General features: G+C 33.6%; 1 protein-coding gene across 5 annotated transcripts in view; it reads right to left on the reverse strand.

Annotated features, from left to right (window-relative positions):
• Window positions 1–1931: 1931 nt before the first annotated feature.
• The window catches only part of CHN2 (chimerin 2), a 157231-nt gene continuing 133854 nt past the window's right edge, over window positions 1932–25308 (reverse strand). For 2 of the 5 annotated variants that reach the window (XM_087892620.1, XM_087892621.1), the window contains 6 exons: window positions 18361–18445; window positions 13095–13268; window positions 10672–10719; window positions 6660–6797; window positions 6411–6516; window positions 1932–4031 (listed from right to left, as the gene is read on the reverse strand). In XM_087892620.1, the coding sequence (XP_087748746.1) occupies window positions 3860–4031; window positions 6411–6516; window positions 6660–6797; window positions 10672–10719; window positions 13095–13268; window positions 18361–18445 (723 nt within the window). In that variant the 3' untranslated portion in view covers window positions 1932–3859. Of the gene's footprint in view, window positions 4032–6410; window positions 6517–6659; window positions 6798–10671; window positions 10720–10779; window positions 10858–13094; window positions 13269–18360; window positions 18446–25308 lie in introns of all 5 variants that reach the window. The other 3 variants (XM_034402236.3, XM_087892622.1, XM_034402235.3) reach the window with 2 other exon arrangements.

A 25308-nucleotide genomic window follows, 5' to 3' on the forward strand; every position in this document is an offset into this window, starting at 1 on the left:
AGGATTTCCTGCCTAGGCAGGGGGTTGGGCTAGAAGACCTCCAAGGTCCCTTCCAACTCTGTTAATCTATTCTATTCTATTATTTTATAATTTATATTAATTGTACATTTTTGTAATTTTTCAGTGAATGATTGCAATACTTTGAAAACTTTAAATTTTACAAACATAGGAAAAATTATATTCCCAAATAAATATGTTGAAAGGATTCTGATGTGAGTTTGCCATAGGCAAAAATATGGTTAAATATTTAATCTTGGAGGATTTAGTTTGGAGTGTTCAGAATGTGCATAATATATTATCACAATATATATTATAAATAATGTACATAAATCACACACCAAAAAAACTGTTTTACTTGTAACAGTACAACAAGAAACTTGTATCACATGCATACATTGTGTTTTGTCTTTGGCACATTAGTAAGTCTTTGAGCACTGGAGTCAGCCTACCTGGAGACATACTGTATGTCAGGAAAAGAGTAAGAAAATGCATTTCTTATAATATTTTTCATACTGGATATTATGCAGAAATGCATTGGGAAAACATGATGGACTACTAAATATTTAATTTTAGCTTACGGGCTAATACCTACAGAAAGATGTAGTTTAATATTTTGTCTTTCATCATATTAGGAGTTTCAAAAGTACAGGTAGTTATCGACTTATGACCACAATTGAATCCAAAATTTCTGTTCCTAAATGAGACAGTTGTTAAGTGAATTTTGTCCCATTTTATAACCTTTCTTGCCAGAGGTGTTAAGTGAATCACTGCATTTGCTTAGTAACATGATTGTTAAGCGAATCTGGCATTGACTTTGCTTGTCAGAAGGTCACAAAAGGTGATCATATGACCCTGGGACACTGCAGCTTTGATAAATACGAGTTGTAACTTGAAAGTTGAAAATGGTTATAAGTCACTTTTTTTCAATGCCATTGCAACTTTGAACAGTCACTAAATGAACTGTTGTAAGTTGAGGACAACCTGTAGGGAAAAACTTGAAACTGGTTAAATATTGGAGACGGTTGCATCATTCTGTTAGAATATTTCACAAAAGTCTCAGTAATTTGAGCTATTTACTTGTATTTATTTACTGATACTGTGTATGTTGCCCTGTGACAGATCTGAGCAGCCCTCAATAACATAACCTCCAGTATGGTCAATAAAAATAAATCAGCATCAATAAAACCATAAAATTAAAAACCAGTCACAGGATCAACAACCAGTACTGTATATTGGGATGAATCACCTGCATCACAAACACACTGGAATATAAGTGTCTTAACTTATTGGCCAGATGTCCATCCTGATGCCTTTGTGGAGTTTGCAGCAAATATTTTCTCTTTGTGACCTAAGAGAAAAACATTTGTTGCTACCTAGGACTAAACTTTCAAGGTTCCATCTGGGAGGTGAGCATCTTTATCACTAGGCCACCATGCTGTTCCAGTTAACTATCTTCTGGGGATTTAAAAAAATAAAAATAAAAAAGAGGTCCATCTCATCCAGGGAATCAACCTGTTCCATGAGGCTGGAACAGCCAACAAAGAAGTCTGACTTCACAACCAGAGCTTCTTAGTTTCACATACCTTGTTACATTACACATATAGGAAGGGGAGTTTCAACCGAAGGAGGAGATGGGAGTCATAAGAGCTTTATTGGTTAAAAGTAGTACTTGAAGTTGCATCCTTTTTGTAGGATCAATGTACTGAGATGCAGCAGCCTTCATCTGCTAACAGTTGTTGCATTTTGCGGTAAATTCAGCTTCTGAATAATTTTCAAAAGCAGTACCAAGAAGAGTGCATTATAGTAATATCCAAGTGTAAGATAATAAAGGTGTGAATGAGTGTCACACTGATTAACTCTTGCATATAAACTATGAAATCTCAAAAACACATTGAGAAAGTATGTTTTTGTTTTACAATGAAAATAACAAATGGACTTAATAGGTTTATTTTTTTTCCATTTAAACTATCATAAATTACAAAGCATATTTCACTTCACAAAATAAAACCATTTCCATACTATTTTATAACAGTATTTAGTATATAGCCTACAACATTTAAATTTGTGTAACTTAAGAGAATTTCTAGGACTATTATACCAGCAAAATTATACCGTGCTGTCATCTGGCCCACAGCCTGTTTCTATCTAACTAGTCCTTGTTGATTTAGGTAAAGGATAATTAATATATATTGTTTTCCTGCCCCATTTGGTCTTTAATCTTATTTCATTATCAAAATTACACACTTATTTGTATAGAAACCTATGCTCCCTGAAATAATTCAGAAAACAGCATAATTGGCTTTCAAAATTTGTAATTCATACAAATCAAGAATACAGTTTAACAGCTTTTCATAGAGAAAATTCTGATTTACACTATACTATCTACCTGTGTTTGAAATATGTGTACAAAAATCTCATAAGTATGTATATTATTAGAATGAATTGTATTTATTATATTGACAGATCAGTCTCTAGAAAGACAGAATAAAATTTTTTGTAAAATTTGAAAATGTACCATTTCTCTTTCATTCATTCTCTCTCTATTATTAACACATTTGCCAAAATACAATGAAGAGAAAAGGCTTAATTTAACAGGTTTACTTTTATAAATATTGACCTCATTGGCATTTAAAAATAACAAAAATCTAAATAAGTGCGAACTTTTTACTAAGTTCAGAAATACGCAAGAATCTGGCATTATTTATTTTAAACGTAACTATACTATATTTCAAGAAACAAATGTTAAGTATGGTAGTTGATAGTATTGCCAATAATATTAAAAAATTTTTACAACATACCTCTTTTGAGAGGTAAAATTAAAACAAAAATTACTCTCTTTGCCACATCTCTACAGTAAATGTTCAGATGGATTTGAAGTAAAATATTTTAAAAACTATTTGCAATTAAAGAAATATGTCAGGATAATATTGCAACAATGGTAAATGTTTTCAATATAATATAACAATAATGCTTAAGAAAAATATACAAAAAATAATCAATGCACCGCATTGAATTATATTTTTGCTTGATAAACATCCCAAAAGCTAACATAAGTATAAAACATATTTATAAATACATGTTTTATTTTACTCAGACATATATAATTATGTCATACATGGAAAAATGTATATCCATATAGAAGTAACACTAATGAACATCCTGATGCTAATCTCTTGGACAAACTAAGACATTTTGGTATTTATTGCCTTCTGGTTCAAAATTCTGGATGATAACCATTTGTTACAATTATCTTCTGCAATGTTACAATGACTAAAGATATCAATTCATATCTTGAAAGTAATATTATGTGAACAAGAATATCACTGCGTTAATTGCCCTCTGTCTCTACATATAGTTCTACATAGAAATGCATGTATATAGACATGATCTATTTGTATATAATTATGTTCAAAGCTTCTAAAAAAGAGAGAACTAAAATTTGTAGCAAATAGATTTGCTACACATATGAACTTTTATAAGTTGCTGGGCTGAGAGAATTAATTTTAGTAGAAATTGAGCCAGAATAAGATTTGGGATTCAGCTCAACAGTACTTTTTTTGCTTCAGTGATCTAAACAAATATACAAAGTTTCTTTTCTTTTAATAAGTTAACTGAAGAAATCTGCAACCTTTCTACACAGGGACAAATTGGAAACAAGGTAAAAGATGAAAAGGGAAGTTTCTTTTTTTAAAAAAACCACCTTTTGTTTTTCTAACTTGGTGAAACATAGCTTTTACTAAATATTTTAGTGTACATTTACAAGACATATAAAATGAAACATTGCTCACAATTCTTTTCATGAGGATTTATTTGAATTTAATTTTCATTGCAGATGGTTATAAATTTAGAGCTGTGCTGTCTAAAACAAAACATCTTCATTTTCTATTAGTATCTGCACAATTAGCTTCTGGTACCGCATATCATTGAGTGTAGCAAGAGTGCTATCTTCTGGGGGCCTCATTAAAGTAGGCCCAAACACTATTCCCAGATTTTCAGCATTCATAAAATTTTCCTTTTCATTCATGGTAATCCTATAAAGGGAAGACAATATATATATATTTCTTAGAATTGCTTTTTAAAATATTATTTTTGGTTTACATGACCATTAATGAATGTATGTGAATATGTATATGTAAATGTATATGTATATGTGTATGTATGTATGTACCGTATGTGTATATGTATATATATGTGTGTGTGTATGTATGTGTGTGTATATATATATATATATATATATATATATATATATATATATATGCGATATTTTTGCAATCAGGGTTTTTTTCCTATGTTGAAAGATGTTAAAATGGCCATGGTGGGATGAAATCTCTATTCATCACTTTCAGACCTGTCAGACATTTTATGTTGTTTCTTCTGTGACTTATGGGAGACTGGGATAGCACTATTTCGGCCTTTTTAGACCTCTTCAGCCAGACACACCCATATTTTGTGACTCCTCCCTGTAGAGGTCAAATATTTATTTCTTTTGATTCATAGGTATAAATGTGCGATATTTTTGCAATCAGGGTTTTTTCTATGTTGAAAGATGTTAAAATGGCCATGGTGGGATGAAATCTCTATTCATCACTTTCAGACCTGTCAGACATTTTATGTTGTTTCTTCTGTGACTTATGGGAGACTGGGATAGCACTATTTCGGCCTTTTTAGACCTCTTCAGCCAGACACACCCATATTTTGTGACTCCTCCCTGTAGAGGTCAAATATTTATTTCTTTTGATTCATAGGTATAAATGTGCGATATTTTTGCAATCAGGGTTTTTTCCTATGTTGAAAGATGTTAAAATGGCCATGGTGGGATGAAATCTCTATTCATCACTTTCAGACCTGTCAGACATTTTATGTTGTTTCTTCTGAGACTTATGGGAGACTGGGATAGCACTATTTCGGCCTTTTTAGACCTCTTCAGCCAGACACACCCATATTTTGTGACTCCTCCCTGTAGAGGTCAAATATTTATTTCTTTTGATTCATAGGTATAAATGTGCGATATTTTTGCAATCAGGGTTTTTTCCTATGTTGAAAGATGTTAAAAAGGCCGAAATAGTGCTATCCCAGTCTCCCATAAGTCACAGAAGAAACAACATAAAATGTCTGACAGGTCTGAAAGTGATGAATAGAGATTTCATCCCACCATGGCCATTTTAACATCTTTCAACATAGGAAAAAACCCTGATTGCAAAAATATCGCACATTTATACCTATGAATCAAAAGAAATATATATATATATATATATATATATATATATATATATATATATATATATATATATGCTTCTATAACTCAGCTGCCAAAATAATTATCTCCTTTCACAGTTCCTTATACTTATTTACTTCATTACATTACAAGATCCCCAATGATTTTGATCTTTTCATCTCCTAACTTCTAATACATCCAGTGACATCATCTGAGTATACAACTCCAAGCAGTATATAAGCTTCCTATTTTAATTTATTATTCCTTTTAGTTGTTTTAGTTATTCCATCAAGGAATATAACAAACAAATTATCAGCTGCAAAATGACCAGATCCACACATGATTTTCCAGATAAACTGATTTATTACTACTCATGCCTATGCACAGGAATCTACTCAATGAACAGCATTATTTTGACATGTCATATGCTCCCATTGCAAACTGGTAGTAAAGGTAAGTATAAAACACACCCCTCATACACACACACACACACACACATACAGGTACTGACTTACAACAGTTTGTTTAGTGCTGTTCAAAGTTACAATGGCACTGAAAAATGTGACTAATTACTGTTTTTCACAGTTACGACAGGGGTGAAATGCTACAGGTTCGCACTGGTTTGGATGAACTAGTAGCAGCGGCTGCGCTTGGTTCAGTGAACCGGTAGCGACAGTAGCACAAAGCTCCACCCACCTGCTCAGATGTCGTTACTTCCTGGTTTTAACCGGGAAATAATTTGTTTTTAACCCTCTGTGCATTCGTAAAGGGTCCAAAATTTCATGTGATGTGCAAGCGCGCGCTTCCGAACTGGTAGGGAAGCTAAGTAGATTTCACCCCTGAGTTACAATCTTTGCAGCATCCCCAAGATCATATGATCAAAATTCATATGCTTGGCAATGGGTTCATATTTATGACTGTTGCTGTGTCCCAAGGTCACATGATCACCTTTTGCAACCTTCTCAATGGGGAAACCAGGTTAATTTAACTACTGGGTTATTAACTTATCAACTGTAGTGATTCACTTAATAACTGTGGCAAGAAAAGTCATAAAATGGGGCAAAACTCATTTAACAAATGTTTCACTCAACAACAGAAATTTTGGGCTCAATTGTGATCATAAGTTGAGGACTACCTTTACACACACACATACCACATACACACAAACCCCATAAAATAAAGCAATATAGCTTACTTTTTGAGATGAATCATCAGGTATCTAAGAGTCTCATAATGTGCAGCAGGAAGTAACATTAACACTTCATGGACAGCTTCTAGTCTTTCATCAGCATTGCAGATTTCTATGGGATACAGTATTCATTAGGGGTAAATGTCAGTCTTAAATAAAAATCTAACTTGGAATTTTATATTGTAAGAATTTTAGAACTATAATATTATAAAATGTAATAAGTGATTAATAAAAGAAATCTGTTTTAATACTTACTTGCTGCCTCTATGAACTTAGAGTAAGTATCGTAAGTGATAACAGGAATTGGTAGATCTCTGAAATACAGCTTTAGTGCACCAGCAATAATATTTATGTCAGGATATATATTAGCAGACACATCTGCCTTGTCACCATCTGGAAAAAGAATGAGTATGGGTTTTAAGAATATCTTTTTCTGGGGGCAAAGCTAACTATTTCTTGTCATAGCCTTTCGAACACTGATAGATAGACCCACACATGCAGCCCAGCAAGGTGTAAAATTATTGGAAAACAAAAGTACAGTTTTTTGCTGTAATAGAGGGAATTATCAAATTGAATCTGAAATGGCTTTGGACTATCACTAAAAACTCTACCTACATCTTAGTTTATTGTCTCTGGTTTCCTTATGTTGCCTGAAATATACACAATATTATTGTTGGTGCAACTGTAGGAAAATATGTTCTTATACAACCCCCATAGAGATCATAGCACTGTTGCTTATCTAATACATATTATTATTCTGAGTACAACAGAGAATCCTTATGATTTCATTAATCTCTTTTTTTAAAATGCCCAAGGTTGTTAATGTTTTGATTATAATAAACTGAACAATATGTTTAAAAACAGCACAAATTAAAAATAGATGAGAAAAGACTGTTCAGCCTCTAGCCAGATTTACATAGTTCTCATGAAATAGGATGATGCAGGAATAGGATGATAGGACTTTCCCACGTCAATTTCAGTAGACATACAGTATGCCACATGGGAAGAAATTATACTTTTACTATTCTGGTTTAAACCTAATATAGCTTTAAAACTGATAACTAATCATTTATTGTAACTCTATAGATAAACATAGTTAAACTTTGTTTCTAAACTAAAATGATTCAGATTTTAGCTGGCTAGCACTAGCTAATACTATGACACTTTGTACAAGTGGAAGTTTTGAGACAGATATCAGGCTAGCCTCTGATAAAATAAAAATTAAATTTGCAGAAAGTATCATTTCTTTTGTATCTTTCCCACTTTGCTTAGGTGACTGATTTTGCAGATTAACTCTTGGCACTAAATTTAAGGAATACACCCACATTTCTTTCTCAACAGAAATAATGGTCATCGGGAAAAGACAAGCTATAAGTTTATCATATTAGCAAATTCATTTGGAACAAAAGTTGAATTAAATCCTATTATTTCCAGTTCAGTGTGTTGAAATTGGGAAGCAATTCTTTAAAACATTATCTGCTGTAGCAGAGTGAATTTACACATTAGCATCCTACCCACTGCTACTCTTATCACAATATTTATTTTGCTATACTAGTCTCCTATTTATGTCATATTTGTGACATAGTAGAATTGGAATTATAAAATGTTGTTTGACAGTTTTATTACTTCATAGTACAGTGAGTGTTAAACTGCTACAAAAGTGAAAAAATGTTTTTTTAAACATAGCAGCTGCCTTTACATTATTGAAGAGATGGTAAACAAAAATAGTCTATTATCCAAGCCGTCACTACAAATCAAAACCACTAACTTATTAAATAGAAATGACATTGATAGGTTGTAAAAGCAAATTGTATTGCAGAAGAGTTTTAAATTAAGTTAGTACATACTGTATTGTTCTGCTAGTATTTTGCTTCAAGCAAAATAGGTGATATAAAAGAAGAAAGTTTAAAAAGCAGAAATGTCCATCTTTCATTATAGCAATTAAAGAAGTAAAGTCTGATAAAAATATTGTTCAAATTTGCTGTGCTTCTCATGAGAGAAGCACAGCATAACCTCTCTAAATAATATTCTTCTCATAACCTTTCTAAATAATATTCTTGGATTTCTTTTTAAAAAAAGTTAGAAAAACATGACACTTCTGTGTCTAAAATGCATCAGCTTTAATTTCCTTTCATGAATTATGAATATAAAACCTTTTACTTATGTGAAAATAATTGCTTACTTTGAAAATTGAGATTATTTTATCTTTATACATATATAATATTAAGAGAAAATGGATGTGAAAAATAGTAGTGTTTTTTTAAAAAAAAACAATGGCAGTATGAAAACTGCAATTTTAAAACATTGATCAGGATTCAGCAAAGGGAATAGCTCAAAAATGAGTTTCAGCAGCATGCAGACTGCATTTCTCTGCTATTTTCCTCCTTTTGTAATGAATGGAAAACCCAGCTTCTTGTTATGAATGATTTTGTTTTTTCTTTAAATCAAGAGTAGAATTAAAGTGTGTTGGAGTAGTGTAAGCGTAAGATAGGAAACAAGGAATGAATGCGGTATATACACATTTCTGAATGTGTGTGCGGTGTGCAAGTTCAATTCATGACGTTTAATGGGTAATTATTGTCCAATTTGTTGCATTTATTGGTCTAGTCGTTAAGGATAGAAGCCAGAAGACTATGAGATCTAGTTCTGCCTTAGCCATGAAAGCCGGCTGGGTGACTTTGGGCCAGTCACTTTCTGTCAGCCTAAATGATCTAACTAGGTTGTGGTGGTGAAAATGGGAGATATTTGTTACCTTGACTTATTTATCAAAATACCGTGTTCCCCTGAAAATACGACCTACCCGAAAATATGCCAGAGCCTGTTTTTTTTTTTTACCTGTGGGCCTAATATAACCCCTATCCCAAAAATAAGCCCTAGTGAAGGGTGGGTGGGCATGGTCTGCATAGAAGTCGGTGAGCGCAAGCAGGCCAACAGTATTTGGCAGCAGTTGTAGACCATGCAGCCTAGGTGAGTTGAATACCTGTGCAAGCAGCAGACAGAAGCAGCAGCAGGGGGGAGGCAGGCAATCCGGACGCGCCACAGGAAAAGGTAGGATATAAATAAATAAATAAATAAATAAATAAAATGGACACTCTCCTATATGTTGAACAATTGCTGTATAAAGTTAATCTCTAATGTTAACTATGGCATTGATTCCCCATTTTTTTTATTTTAAGTCCCATTCATCATTTTTTAAAAAGAATATATGTTCCAGCATTACCAAAATCAAAAGGCCTTTTGTCTTTTGAAGAAAGACATTAACTATGAATAGGCATTCTATTATTATATTTACTATATACAGTATTTCAAAGGCTTACATTTTTAGTGAAGTACTCAGACTGTTTGTTTGTAAGTCCTATCTGTGGTACATGTACGACTTGTTATAAATCATGGCACTATGCCATTTTCAGTCAACCAAAAAAGACATGCCGTGCATGGTATAAATCGGGTGATTTCTGCTCATTCTAATCTCTAGGATAAATTGTGTTGCTGAAATATTCGCAAGACAAAGATGAATAAAGACAACCATAAAATCAAATAGGTAGGAGGTATAATTGTTCAGTTCTCTCTTAGTTGTAGGACAACATTACATATGAAATATTTAATGTGAAGCAGGACAAAGAAGCAAACAAAAGCTCAGAAATTAGTAACCACAATGAGGCCACTATGAACAAGCTATACAATAAGGGTTTTATATGCTGGCAGAAACAGAATTGAACAATTCAGCACAGTGAGCAACTGTTGCTGTATAACATTCATTTTCATTCAGTAGAAGAATAAACAATCATTCTTGCATTCTTACTAAGTTGTTACAGGAATCAATAGCATTAAATCAAAAGTCTTGATTTTTTAAAATCAGAACATTATCTGTCCTTATAATTTAACCTTGTTTTACAGGAAGTGCAGAACTGGCATATGATACAGCACTTCTAGGAAGAAGGAATTTATGTGTGGTAGAATGTAAAAAGATTCATTCTTGTCTACAGCAAAGTATCATATGAGCAAGGCTTTAGGCACAAATGAGGATTCCGGTGGAATACCTACTACTGTAAAAAATGCAATTTAGTTTCCTCTGGTAATTCATGATGCAACTCCAGAAAGCTTCACAATGTAGAGCAGAATCTTTCTTTACAATACCATTATTATTTCATTATTGTGCAATAATGAGTTCTGCTGTCTTGGGATACTATGCATTCTCTAAGTAGGATTTATTTTGATGCATGTGATAAATATAGATAAAAAATAAAAGAATCATAAAATATACAACCTTCGCGAGAAGTAAAATTGACATCGTTGGTACAAAAAATTCTCAAACCTATGAGAGAATGCAAATAAAATAGTAGATATTGTTTCCAAAGCTAAAATATATTGTTACCTCGATCAAAGGCCATTTTGACATCTTCAATGTGTTCAGTGAACCCTGAAACTCTGTAAATGCCTTCTGACTTCAAACCTGCAAACCAAAATTCTATGAATTGCTGTCTACAAATACATTTTCATTCTATGTATTTTTTTCTTCCATATTTTCTCAGATTAATTTGCAACTATCTTTTGATGGAGCTTTCATTTCAAGTGGAGAGTGTGGCTTTCATTTAATTTAAAAACTTTCATTTAATAAACTACAGAATTATCTTTTGCTAGGTTAGACATAGTTTATTGACCATTGTTGCTTTCTTTGTTTAGAAATTGCACTAAGCAGAGATTTTCTTAGCTCTAATGGACAGACCAGAGACTAGTATAGAATTGTTGCATGTAAAATGGGTACAGTGACTGTAGATCTTGTTGCATGATAGTGATTGGAACTAAGTTTTAAACTTAATAAGGATGGTTCTTCAAAACTGATGGCTTGATTCTAAAAACAATTACATTAATGAAAGGGAACTTTTTTGTTCATCTTTCTTTAATAGAATCCCTTTAGCTTGAAATCTCTTAGAAGACCACAAACCATTAGTATACTTATCCTGGACCAGAAGGACATTGGCAGTCAGTATAGGTTTTGTAAAAGCAGTGGTTATAAGAATAATTGTTTTCAAGTGGCTTTTGATAGCAACTTAGCTGCCATATTTTGCTTGAAATACAGCCTCTATATTATCCTCAAGGGTAGTCTCATACAGTGCCTACTTCAGAGGGAAAATTACAAAATAACTACTAATTATCTGAAGAATTACTACACCACAGAGGTAAATTAACCATCCCTATGATATGTCATCCCAATCTAAAGTAGCTTCCCATGCTCATTTTGAATTAAATAAAAATAAAAACCACAGATTTATCTGCAAAGTGAAGGATTTCAGGAATTGTTAACATATTTGTAATGATTCAGATTTCTGTTCTTGGTTTGACTTATAAGAAAAGATACTTTAAGTGTGATATATATATATTATTCTAGTCTAAACACTCTCAATTATAGCCTTATCATTAAAAAATGTGATTATTTTGATTTTCAATTATCATTCAATAATTTTAAATTTAATAGAAGTTTTCAGAATAAATTGTTGGAAAGAAAAAAATTAAGTATGCAAAATTATTTAAATAATTAAATAACCTACATTAGCAAATGAAAAAGTAGCAAACATGTTTTTTAGATTTTTTAAAATGGAATAAAAATGTTTCAAGCTTCTCAAAATCTGTGCATCTAATTAAAGCTGTGATGTCTTCCTGCTAGAACCAGTTGCACAAGCCAGATTCATGTCAATAATTTCAAGGAGCCTTTCCCAACTTGGTTCCCTCCAAACACACTATGGCCACAGCCTTGGAATTCCCAGTCAAAATGCCAACTAAAATTCTGGGTGCTACAATCTCAACCCACATGGAGAGCATGAAATCAGGGAAGTCTGCTTTAAGAACTAAAAACAAATGATGTTTCTTAACCAATGCTCACCAATTTGGAATTTCTGATCAATACCAAAATCAATTTTAGAAATTATTTTACATTAAAATTCCCTTCTGGTTTTCCCCTTTGTCAGTTCTATATGGAGAGGTCAGATTAAAAAAGAAAGCTTTTAAAAGCTCTAATTATTGCAGTTGGAGCATTAGAAATAGGAACACGTTAAGACCAGGGGTGAAATGCTCCCGGATCGGACCGGATCACCTGATCCGGTAGCGATTTTTCCCTGTGGTTTGGTGATCCGGTAGCGATTGCCGCCTGGTTGTCATTACTTCCTGGTTTTAACCAAGAAGTAATGTTTGGTTTTGTGCATGCACGGAAGGTGTGCGTGTGCATGTGCGCTTCCGAACCGGTAAGGAAGGTAAGTAGATTTCACTCCTGGTTCAGACCTATTGCAAATCATTCATAGATCTATCTTTAAATTTGAATCTAACCCCAGCTTACTCAGCTGATTGAAATTTAAAGTATGGGTTCTTAATCTTTCACTTACAAATGTTTATTAAAAAAAGAAAACAAAATACAAATAACCTTGATATATTATTTTAACTATTTTTGAAATACTTATCAGAGTATTATTCAGATTTGATTGTATCTAGTAATGATTCTTTTTAATTATCTTAACTTTTGTATTTGTATGTTTTTTAATTTTGGCTGTTCACCGCCCTGAGTCCCTTCTGGGAGAAGGGCGGTATATAAATTAAATAAATAAATAAATAAATAATTTATCAAAATATGGAATGGTGTCAGAATTTCAGTAATTGAGAAATTAGAATTCTATTTAATCAAAACATAAAAAACTATACCTCTTGATTCAATTTCCCGGATGCATATGTCCACCACCATGGGTCTCTGTGCATTGTGGGCCTTGACTAGTGTAGTGAGATCACAGCAATAGACCCGTTTGATTCTCTTAAGGTCTGGTTGGCAGTCATTGGGAACATACTTTGAACATTGCTTGTGAACATTTAATCCACAGTCTGTAGGAAAAAAAAATTAGGGTTAGTGATTATTATTTTTTATTGTGAATTGCAAGATTGAAATAAGTGGCTATATAAATTCAATAAATAAATAGTTGACAAGAGTGAAACATGGATATAAAATGATATATATTATACTGTATATGTTTGCATCTCCAAAATTATTTTTAATATATCTATCCTATAGATTAAGCTAATACTCAGAACAAAATTATACTGTTATGATGGCTAGTTCTTACACAAAAGCAAAGGTATCAGATCTGGCTATTACCAAAACAAACAGCAGATGGTACATTGCCTTGAACTTTTAATTAAACCTCATAATCTACAGCTGAGACATATATGGTCTCCATGTTCCCAGTCTTGGAAAAATGTTAGACATCATTACCTGAAAACTAGATTAATTGCTACTTTTATTCAATAAAAGTCTTCAAGTAAATTTACACCAAAATAATATAAAAACAGTTAAAATTAATTAAAATTTAAAAGTTCCCAATTTTAGAAAGCAGCATAAAAGCACAATTTTATCACTTCAACAATTACGTTGTAAAAACGATTCCACAACTAGACTATTGTCTATGAAGAATCTCTTTCCTTGATTATTATCCTCTCCCTGCCTCAAATAAAAAAAATGTTTGCAGGAGATCATGAAATGAAGTTTTTAATGTAGGAACTTGCACATATTAAGTTATTGAAACTGAAGAAATTTTGCATTGTTGGAACAGTGAAACATGGGGTAATTCTGATACTTTGATAAGAATCCAGTTAATCATAGCTGGATGCATACAATAGCAGAATTACATTCAATGGATTAATATCACTCTTTATATAAAATTAGTAAACACATTCAAAAATACACTATGGAAGCCATATGATATTTTAAAGTGATTAGTTGAAATTAAATTTAGACAAGACACATGTGCCTTGTCAGTAAATAGGATGCTAGACTTCAAGACTGAAGTTCAGCTTGGCTTTGTTGCATTCTTCATGAAAGAGAAGTCTAGAAGGGCTCTTAATTTTCAGCTGTCACTGGATTTATAAGGCAGCTGCAAAACTCCCTGGGGCTATCATAAAGATGTGAAGAATCACAAAAAGGGCACATCTGAGCTAAAAATTGCTTTTATAGCTAAGAAAAGCAATAGTACTAAACAGTACTGGTAGCAAAGGGAGTTGACCTGATCTGGAGGCAAAAAACAGACATTATGTTTACAGCATACAGAATCAATACTGTGATTCTCCCTTTTTTCTTTATTAAAAGCAATTATGGAGATTTTCCAGGACCAAGGAAGAAAGGAGATTTTCCTTCTCTTCACTCTTGTCTAAATGTTGGAGTGCTAAAAAAAAGGGGGAGGAGGCAATCTTTCCATAGGAAAAATAGTATGAGGAAAAGTTTGGGATTCTTATGTGTGTATTTATTATGCACAATAAAGAGAAAATAAATACATGTAAGTCAAATATGTAAGTATGCTTAATAAGTTCCTTTACATTAGATCAATGGTGAAATTCATTTTTTTTTACTACCAGTTCTGTGGGCGTGGCTTGGTGGGTGTGGCATGGCTTGGTGGGCATGGCTTGGTTGGTGGGCGTGGCAGGGAAAGAATACTGCAAAATTTTCATTCCCACCCCACTTCAGGAGAAGGATAGTGCAAAATCTCCATTCTCACCCCATTCTGGGACCAGCAAGAGGTGGTATTTGCCAGTTCTCTGAAATACTGAAAATTTCCGCTACCGGTTCTCTGAACTACTCAAAATTTCTGCTACCAGTTCTCCAGAATCTCTCAGAACCTGCTGGATTTCACCCGTGCATTAGATCCATTTATAATTTGACGATCCTGCACTCCTTACCTATAAAACTATTAGGTAGGAACAGCTTAAGCATGCAATCGTATGCCTTTGTATCTAAAAATAAGTTCACTGATTTCAATGAGTCTTAATTTTGTAAGATTGATTCATAAGATTGCATTTAATTTCCTTAGTGAGTGATTGGATAAAATCCCTCCTATACATTTGCAGGAAAAGGTCTGGTGTATCAATGAGGGGTATTCCCATCTGAAAATCTTGGGATACCTTCAGATATCTCATTGCACTTGTTTATTGATTGATGGAGAGTTATCATATTAACTAGGTTTAATTATTTAAAATAATAATAATATGAAAACAAATTTTTGTTCCACTCCCTTAGGAGTGTAGCTTTCAGCACAGAAAATCTATGTCCCACATAATAATAGTTCAAAATAATTGTAAAAGGCCAGCTTTTCTTGGAACAACTTACATATCGCAACAAAACATTTAATGCAATCAAAGAATAACATTTGTCTGTCCTAGGTCCTTGTGAAGGACTAGATATGATAAAAAGAAATCCAGTCTAAACATCTGGCTGACAATGTAGCTAACCATAATAATAATACAGTGTTTATATGAGCACAGGAAACACGGTCCATTCACTTGAACTTAAAAAAATATTGGTTTTACATCCATGAGTAAAATTTATATTCTTTTAGTCCAATACCATCTAATGTATTATTACTCTGTTAAATCTAAACAAGCCCAGCCAGCATACGAATTCTCACTAGAAATTTGTTTGCCTTTTTAGAGTTAATATTAGGAATTAATTAATCAGAACATTACATTTTGCATGAAAGAAACATACTATTTCTTAAGTTATATTTTTAAAATAATAAACCGAGAAATATATAGTATATTTAATACTTTTATTTCTATGTTTCATACATAGAAAATAATTTCTCATATCCTAAGATCATTTAATACTTCACTCCTCCACTCCTAATGGCATCTGGATATTTTGGGATACAAATATATTAATTAGGAATTATGAAATTTGTAAATTCTAGCACATCTGCAGCTGTAAATATTGGCAATATTTTATACCTAAATGGATTTATTTAACCCTAATCTTAACCCTAATGATTTACAATAGCTCAAGGCAGCAACCACTGCTAACACTCCTTCCTCCTATTTCTCCCAAAACAACCCTATGAAGTGAGTACGCCTGATAGAGGGTGACTGGCCTAAAGTCACACAGCCAGCTTTCATGGCTAAGGCAAGACTAGAACTCACAATCTCCCAATTTCTAGCCTGGGCACCTAATCACTAGACCTGTTCAGTTAATTCTTTCAGTTAACCTTTCTTTTTCTCCCTCCATTCCTCCCCTCTCTCTTTCTTCCTCCCTCTCCTTTATAAGCATGTTATTTTTAGATAAAATGAAAAGACCCCTTTGGTCAGTTAAACTTGTGCGAAAAGGAAGAAATATATCATGCCATTATTATGGTTACATTTTTACTGTCAGGAAAGACCTCTATGACTACAGCAATTTGGCCAAATCTGAGTATGAGCCACCTTGTTTTAGTGAGAATGTCACAGGAAATGGCAACTCTTTATTATCTTGTTTGATCTCAATAAAGCTAGTAATTTTGGACCTGGTTCATGCTTGAATTCTAGGTCTGTAGATAAGACTAGAAATTCAAAAACTAACTGGGATAAGGAAATGGCAACTACTTTTGAATTCTAGCAAGAAAACAACTACAGGTTGTGCTGTTAGATACAACCATTCATTTAGTAACCGTTCAAAATTATAATGGCACTGAAATTGGTGACTTACAACTGGTCCTTTTGCTTGGAGCAACCCCACAGTCAGATTATCAAAATTCGGGTTCTTGGCAACTGACATGTATTTACAATGACTTCAGATCATGTGATTATCACTTGCAACCTTCTCAGTTGACTTCTGACCAGAAAAGTCAATGAAAGAAGCCGGATTCACTTAACAACCATGTAAAATCAAGTGCAACCAGGAGTGGGTTCTACTTACCTTTACTACCGGTTCGCATCATGCCTGCACATGCTTGCTTCACTCGCGCATGTGCTCGCTCTTCTGTGCATGTGCAGAAGCTTCTGCACATGCGCAGATCACCTATGATGACATCCAGGTCAGTGGGCGGAAAGTCCTGCCGGTTTTACTACCGGTTCTTGCAAACCATTCCGAACTGGGGTCAACCCACCACTGAGTATAATTCATTTAACAACCACCTAATGCCAAGTGCAGTCATCTGTATGGTTATAAACACATATCCATAAGATTGCTAGTTCTGTTTTAGAGAGTTTTATCTTTCGGAGAAGAAATATTTCACCTTTGGAACTGGACCTGACCTATTAAGACTTAATTAACATACAGTGTTCAGTAGATGTTCTCATTTAGCTACATGACATATAAAACTTATCTTTTAATTCTTTTCATATAAGACCTTTGTTAAAAGTTCAAGACATGAGTAAAACTACTATTGATGGATTCTGGATATCTTTAGGTATTTCAATGCCAACTAATACCAATGAGAAAGTATCTCAAACAGTATGACAGCACTTAGAAGCCAAGCTAGCAGTTCTACTTTTATTGTACTTTGGAAATCTCAGGATAAATAATCCAAATGAATACATTTGCATAAGCAAATTTCTGATATATTTTAATTTAAAATCCCATAAGAAATGATTTTGTTATCTTTATCATTAAAAATCTTCTATTTCATAAAAAGGAGAGAAAATGAGAAAGAGAGACAGAGAGAGAGGGAGGGAGGGAGGGAGAGGAAGAAATCCATTTGGGCAACTGACTGCATGAAATGGATATATCTGTTTTGATGTAGCTATCGTTCTTATTTTATTTCAAATTGGATTTGCAACTATATTATATAATTTTTTAAAAACTTTCCATAAACAATCAAGCTGAGACTAATGTTTTATTTATTTATTCATGTCCTGGGCTTGTTATTTTAACAGATAATTCAATATAACAAACATATCCAACACACCTTCCTTCTCTTATTTTCTCCACAACAATCACCTTGTGAGGTGAATTGGATAGGTCACTAGGATAAGAGAGAGTAAGTGGCCAAAGTCACCCAGCTGACTACGGTGAGACTAGAACTTACAATCTCCCAGTTTCTAGCCTGATGCCTTAACTGTGATATCAAATTAACTCTTATAGTTTGGCTTTCAGCACTCTTTATTGTCATTTGAAAGAGATTTAATCTCTCTTTTTTTAAATAAAGCATGATCTGGACAATACAGCATTCATAATTACCTGAACATCTTACACCCTGAGCAATGAGTCCCCACATGAAATTGGCACAATATTCACACCAGTGTGGACCCCGAAATGTGTGGACCTGCAAAAGAAATGAGAAACAAAATCCAAGGTCACTCAATGGCAGATGGCCTAGCAGTTGGAATATGAAGAAACAGAAACAACAGTGAATTTAGTTAATAACAAATGTACTTGACAGTTAGCTCTGTTCCAAGGACTGAGGATAATGAGTCAAGGGAAAAGAAGACTGTATGAGCAACAGTTTTAGTTCATTTCATAGGCAAAAGTAATTATTTTACATGAAATAAATGAGTTATGTTGTTTGACACTTATTGTTTCAGGCATTAGTGCATATGTGGGGTGCGGGCTGAAATTTAGCTTAATGACTTATAATATAAAGGTAAAAGTAAAAATTCCCCTTGCACATACGTGCTAGTCGTTTCTGACTCTAAGGGGCAGTGCTCATCTCTGTTTCTAAGCCAAAGAGCCAGTGCTGACTGATGATGATTCCATGGTCATGTGGCTGGCATGACTAAATACCGAAGGCGCACGGAAAGCTGTTAGCTTGCCACCAAGGTGGTTCCTATTTTTCTACTTGCATTTTTACATGCTTTTGAACTGCTAGGTTGGCAGAAGCCTGGACAAGTAACGGGAGTTCACTCCGTTAAGTGGCGCTAGGGATTTGAATTGCTGAACTGCTGACCTTTCTGATTGACAAGCTAAGTGTCTTAGCCACTGAGCAGCACCCAAATTCAAACTCTGGCAATCATGGATGTTGTTGCTAATATATAAGCACAGATAGCCCTGGCTTAGCAATCACTCATTCAGCAACCAGTTGGAGTTATTATGGTGCTGAAGAAGGATACTTATGACTAGTCCTCAAAGCTCCTGTTGCAGTGTCTCCACAGTCACAATAATTGGGAATTGGGTGCTTGACAACCAGCATGCAATTACAATGGTCACAGTGTCCTATGATCACAGGATCATAGGACACTGTGCAACCTCCACTGCTCCACTGCTCCAACAAACAAAAATCATTGTGGAGCTGGCAATAAGTCATAAGTTGCAATTGTTTGATGTCATGCTTAACGACTGCCTGATTCACTTAACAACTGCAACTGGAACTGCCATTGTCAGTTGGCATGATCACATGATTTTTTTGCATTACAACTGTGTCACTGACCAACATTCCAATTTTGATTGCTAACTGAAGACTATCTATAGTGGGATGCTCACTGCAATATAAACCTTTATGTTGAAAAGATGGGTCAAGAAGCCATCACTAGATCTCAACATACTAAATAACTTTTATAACTTAATATAAGTTATTAAGTTAATAACTTAACTTTTATTCAATCTTCCTTTTTGGGACAGGGTTGTTGAGAAAATGGTTGTGCAACAGCTTTAGAGGATTTTGGATAAAACAGATTATCTTGATCTCTTTCAGAACAGTTTCAGTTTCAGTTTGAGTTTCAGAACAGGGTATGAGATGGAGATAACATTGGCCGTCCTTCTGGATGACCTCTTGTTGGAACGGGATGGGATTAGGAGATCTATCTTTGTTCTATTTGATTATTCAGTGGCTTTCAAAACCATCAACTGTTGTATTGTTCTAGAACACACTTCAAGGGTTGTGGTTGCTCACACCAGATACTTCTTCACAGTGAGAAAAAATTAGACAACCCTTTGAAGAGGACACAGAATGAATCTCCTTGTGGTTTCAGATGAGGGTATCAAGCTGCAGATGAAACTGAAAAGTTTTTAAGAAAAAGCAACAACTTTTTCATTGAAATAAATTATCTAATTTAATAGCTTGAATTAAAGTCAAACATAAAGTCAAAGAATACAATTCTGAAAACTGTACATTCTTTGTGACACATTAAGGAAATGTATAATAGAGTTTTCTCATATTTCCTAGCTCAAATTACAGTGCTGCTAATGGGCTTTAGCCAAATCCCAAATGATAGTCTATACATATTCAAAGGACAATATTTTTAGACAAAAGTACTGCTTTAAGATCATGTAAGCACTAAATATAGTGCACATGTTTAAATTTGTCTATCTAGAAAGAGTTCCACCTTGACCCAGAAAAATGCTTACCAAATTCAGAGTTAAGTAAGAAAATTCTTTGGGATCTATTCACAAATATTGGTTTAATCATGTGAGGTTTCTTTCTTTTTTATTGTATTTGTTGGATTTAGAGGCAATCCCTGAGTTAAAAACTTCCAATTTACAGACAACTTGTACTTATAAATAGACTGCTGTTCAGCCTATTATATTAAAATTTTGAATTATACATAATGATTCATATAATGAACACATACTCCCTCCCTCCCTCCCTCCCTCCCTCCCTCCCTCCCTCCCTCCCTCCCTCACACACACACACACACACACACACACACACACACTTTCTGCTTTATGATATTCATGATAATAGTGTGCAGCTTCAGTTGTTCATTGGCCTGCAGAAGAAAAATGCCATACACCACTTTATCTACCAGTATACACTAAGGCAAACATTTGACTAACTAGTGGTGATTAGAAACCATATGTACTGTTATGACTTACCTACAAATTTAGCTTAAAGATGGATTTAGGAACAAATCTTATTCATAATTTCATCTTATTTTGTGACAATACAGGTAGTCTCAATTTATGACCACAATTGAGCCCAAAATTTATATTGCTAAGTGAAACATTTGTTAAGTGTGTTTTGCCCCGTTTTATGATTTTTCTTGCCATAATTGTTAAGTGAATCATTGCAAATGTTAAGTGAGTAACATGGTTGTTAAATGAATCTGGTTTCTCTGTTGATTTTGCTTGTTTGAAGGTTACAAATGGTGATCACATGACCTAGGCAACCATCATCAATATGAGCCAATTGCCAAGCATCTGAATTTTGATCATGTAACCATGGGGATGCTGCAATGGTCCTAAGTGTGAAAAACAGTCATAAGTACTTTTTTTCAGTGCCGTTTTAACTTTGAATGGTCACTAAATGAACTCTTGTAAATTGAAGATTACTTGTACTGGAACTTTTCTTAAATTTGGAATGGTTTTCAATATTTAATTAATTCCAATGAAAATGAATAATGCAACTGTTGTACAAAATGTTATATTACAGGATAATAATGATGGGTAGGAATCTTATATTTGAGGGTGAGCCAGACAATGTCATATACATGGTAGGGTTTGGAGTTTCTAGAAGTTTTGCGATTCGTTCTTATTGTGTCTTCAGTTTGACATCACAAAAGTTTCTATGTATTTGCTTGTCTCTGAATGGCAGAAAGCAGTACCATCAATTTTCAGTTAAAAAATTAATAGCAACACATAATCTATGGATAATAGATAAGAGGCTTATTATGACTTTGTTTAAAATGAATAACAGGATATTTGTGCAGATATTCAGGGACAGTTTACCCCTACTGAGTCTTGAACGTTTCAATCAACTATGCAAACACAAACACACTATTTTTGTTTTCTTGTCTTTTCCAAGTTGCATGAGTAAACTTGTTTCATTCAAACTCCAATATACAGACAGATTCTTATTCAACAAAATCACAGAAAGTGTCATTTGATTGCAGATATGCAGAAAAAAACAGGGTGAGGAAAGAGATGAAATATTATACTGGTCTTAATTCTGCAATAGGGGAAATAATAATAAAAGGACCTTTTGAAATTTAAAATTTGGCCATGGCTAAATCATTTATTCATTTGCTAATCTAAATCATTTGCTTCTAGAGCCTTGCCCTAAAAAGGTACTTCAATCTCATACTGATCTCAAGCAGCTGGTCAAGGTTGTTAGAAATGCTGATTGTCCTGCGATGCATAAATGTATGCATGTACAATTATATAGGCACATATGTATATAAAATAATATATTCAGATTAGGAAAACTGAACCCTACCGACAGCTGCAATTTTATATGGGACCGTCATGGTCCTGAAATATAGGAACAGAGGCATGGCTTCATAATGTACCAACTGTATTATGATAATTTAATGGAGAATGTTAAATTGATTAGTTCAATGTCATGATATGGAATTTCTAGTTATATTCCAGTTTAATCTGGCTACAATTCTAATTATTTTGGAGGTTACTTAATCATATTTGTCAAGATATTCGGCAACATCAGTTATTGTTAAACTTCTCTGGGCAAGGACTAAGGTCAGATCTTCACTGCATTCTTTGATAGCATCTATTAAGTTTTTAAAAATTACCTCATATCTTGGTCAAGGACTATAATAATTAAAATCAGAGGATTCTTCACCATTGTTGCAATATGAAATGCTTTTGTCAGATATTGTTAAACAAGAAATAGTTTACTTTGGGCTATTTTAGCTTCAAATTGTTAATATATCAATTAAAATATCAAAATATCAAAATATTAAAGCAAACCAGTAAATATATACAGCAAGACCACAAATATTACAAAATTAAAAAATATTTATAAGCCACCAATTTACAGTCACTAAATTGGTGAATGTGAAATAAAACATACAGCAGCTGACCATCATAAAATAACTATCAGCAAGGCCAACAGATGGGCTTTCTGGTACTCTATGGCCTTGTGAAAGACTACATGGTCAGGCTAACCTAATCTCAGCTGGAATAGTGCTCTCCAAGGCAGATGCTGTGCCAGAAAAGGTCCTTGTCCTGGGCTCCACTAGCCAATATTTCTGCAGCATGCCCCACTTTCTGGACCAAGTAAGATGGTTAGAAACAATTTGGAAGAAATGGTCCCATAAGAAATCCAATAAAAACTTTAAAAGTAACTACCAATACCTTTAATTGCACCTAGAAGGAGATGGTAACCAATATAGCATGCAGAATATGATGTTACATGTATCGAATAACCAATGCCATTAACTACGGTACTTCCAAGTGTTCTTCAAGGGCAGCCTCATCCAGAGCATGTTCCATGAGTCCAATTGCCCAAGCTGTAGTTAGTTTCTTCCCAAACTGAAATAAATGTCTTTTAAAGCCTCTCCATATTACCAAAATTGCCTCTATGGGTGCACATGTATATTTACTTATTACATCTCTGTAGCACAAAATCTTCCAGCTATTCTCAGTGTTTCAGAATAAATAAGTGAAAAATAAAGTTTTATAGGTTCCTAAAGACTAAACCCATTCAATGGGTCTGTGCTCTTATATGAGGCAGCTTATAAAACTGGGTTCTTCAACAAAGTTCAATGAAGGGTATATGTAAGGCAACGGGGAAAACTATCAATGGAAGGGGCGGGGGGAGAGAGAAAAGAAAAAAAAATTATTCACAAGGAAGATAAACTGGAAAGATGAAATAAAGGAGGCTACCTCTTCCTAGGTATCTCGTGGGAATTTAAATTCATCAGAATAAATTGAAGATAATATAATGATATAATAGCAGGGGGAAAAAAAGAGGTGGAAAGCCCTTAATGATTTTGTTCATTTCCTCTCCATCTTAAATTTGCTCATGACCTTGGCAGATAAAGCAATCTAAATAACTGATGGAATTACTGGGACCAGAAGAGTACAACATGTGTGGGAAAAATTAGTATGTGAATCAAGCATAGGATATTGTCAGCTGTTTAAAAACTTTGTTTAGACTCATTCTAAAAACATACTGAAGGTCTGTTTATAAAGTAATAGGTTTGCCTAATTTTTCATTATTGTCTCTCTGAATGAATTACCTGGCACAAAAAGCAATTTAAACATAGTCATGATGACAATCCAAGTGTATATATTTCAGTCTAATGAATCTCTAATACTTTTGAACATAAGAGTTAATTTATCAGCTGAAAGCTCAGAAGGGTTGGTAAGGCCCCCAGAAACTCCTCAATTGAAGAGACCCTAGTCTCTTTAAACTGGATATAATATAGTCTCCTTCCTTACAATGAACTGAAGTGAAAAAAATCAAAATATTTTTTAATTGAAAAGCTTTAAATATTTATTATAATCAGTTTCTTTGAAATATGTTGGAACAATTTCATTTGTCCAACTTTCTCTTTTATATAAAAAACCAAACTTAGAATATAGGACAACTTAAATAAAGTTCGTTATTATATAATTTTGGAAGGGAACTTGAGATCTAGGAAGTCTTTTTTTTTTTTTTTTGTAATCTAGGTGTATTTGAATGAGTTTCACCGTGCTAGTTGAAAAAGTCAATCTCTTCAGCAATCTGGAGGAGACTAGAATTCTTTCCAATCATATATTTAGTCTTATAGGTCATTGCTCTGCCATTGATGTGAATTACAACTTTCATGCCAATATTGTGAGATGGGGAAAATAATCTAAGTAGTTCTTTTTAAAATAGAGAAGAAATTACCTGCTATCAGGAGCTAGGAACATTAAGTTTGTTTTGAATTTCAGTGCTATGGCAGTTGAAATCACAAGAGAAAAGATCAAAATAGATCACATTCCATTTAAACAGAGTAAAAGGGAACATATGGTGGCTATCAAATTAGTAAGCCTTGGATGTTGTTTCTCAGAGTTCATCCAGACATCTGTGATTGCCATGTCTTTTTCTGATCCTGGAGCTTGCTGTCACCAGTGTGCTGTTATACTGTGTATCTGAAACAGGACAATTCTGTGCTGCTCTCTGTACAGCTCCTCGGTAGGATACTGTGAAGACAGTGATCAGTGATTTATCCACTGAAATGCTAACATCGCTAACTGTAGGAAAAGTTGCCACTAATCACTGAAAATAATGCATGCTCAAATTGCTTGCATGATTATTATTATTATTATTCCTCCTCCTCCCCCTCTTCCTCCATCATCATCATCTTCTGATCTGACAACCATTATATGGAAACAAAGATTGTTTCTCCTAATTGCAATTTACAGCTCAGCCTGATTAGTATTGTCCTGATGCAGCCTCTCATTGTAAGTACTTCATTTTTACATATATAATAGATCTGCAAAGCTTTAAAATATACTTGCATAAAATCACATAATTATTCCAAA

Source organism: Pantherophis guttatus, chromosome 4 (genome assembly GCF_059756535.1).
Source record: "Pantherophis guttatus breed Tessera chromosome 4, ASM5975653v1, whole genome shotgun sequence".
Lineage (NCBI taxonomy): Eukaryota > Metazoa > Chordata > Lepidosauria > Squamata > Colubridae > Pantherophis > Pantherophis guttatus.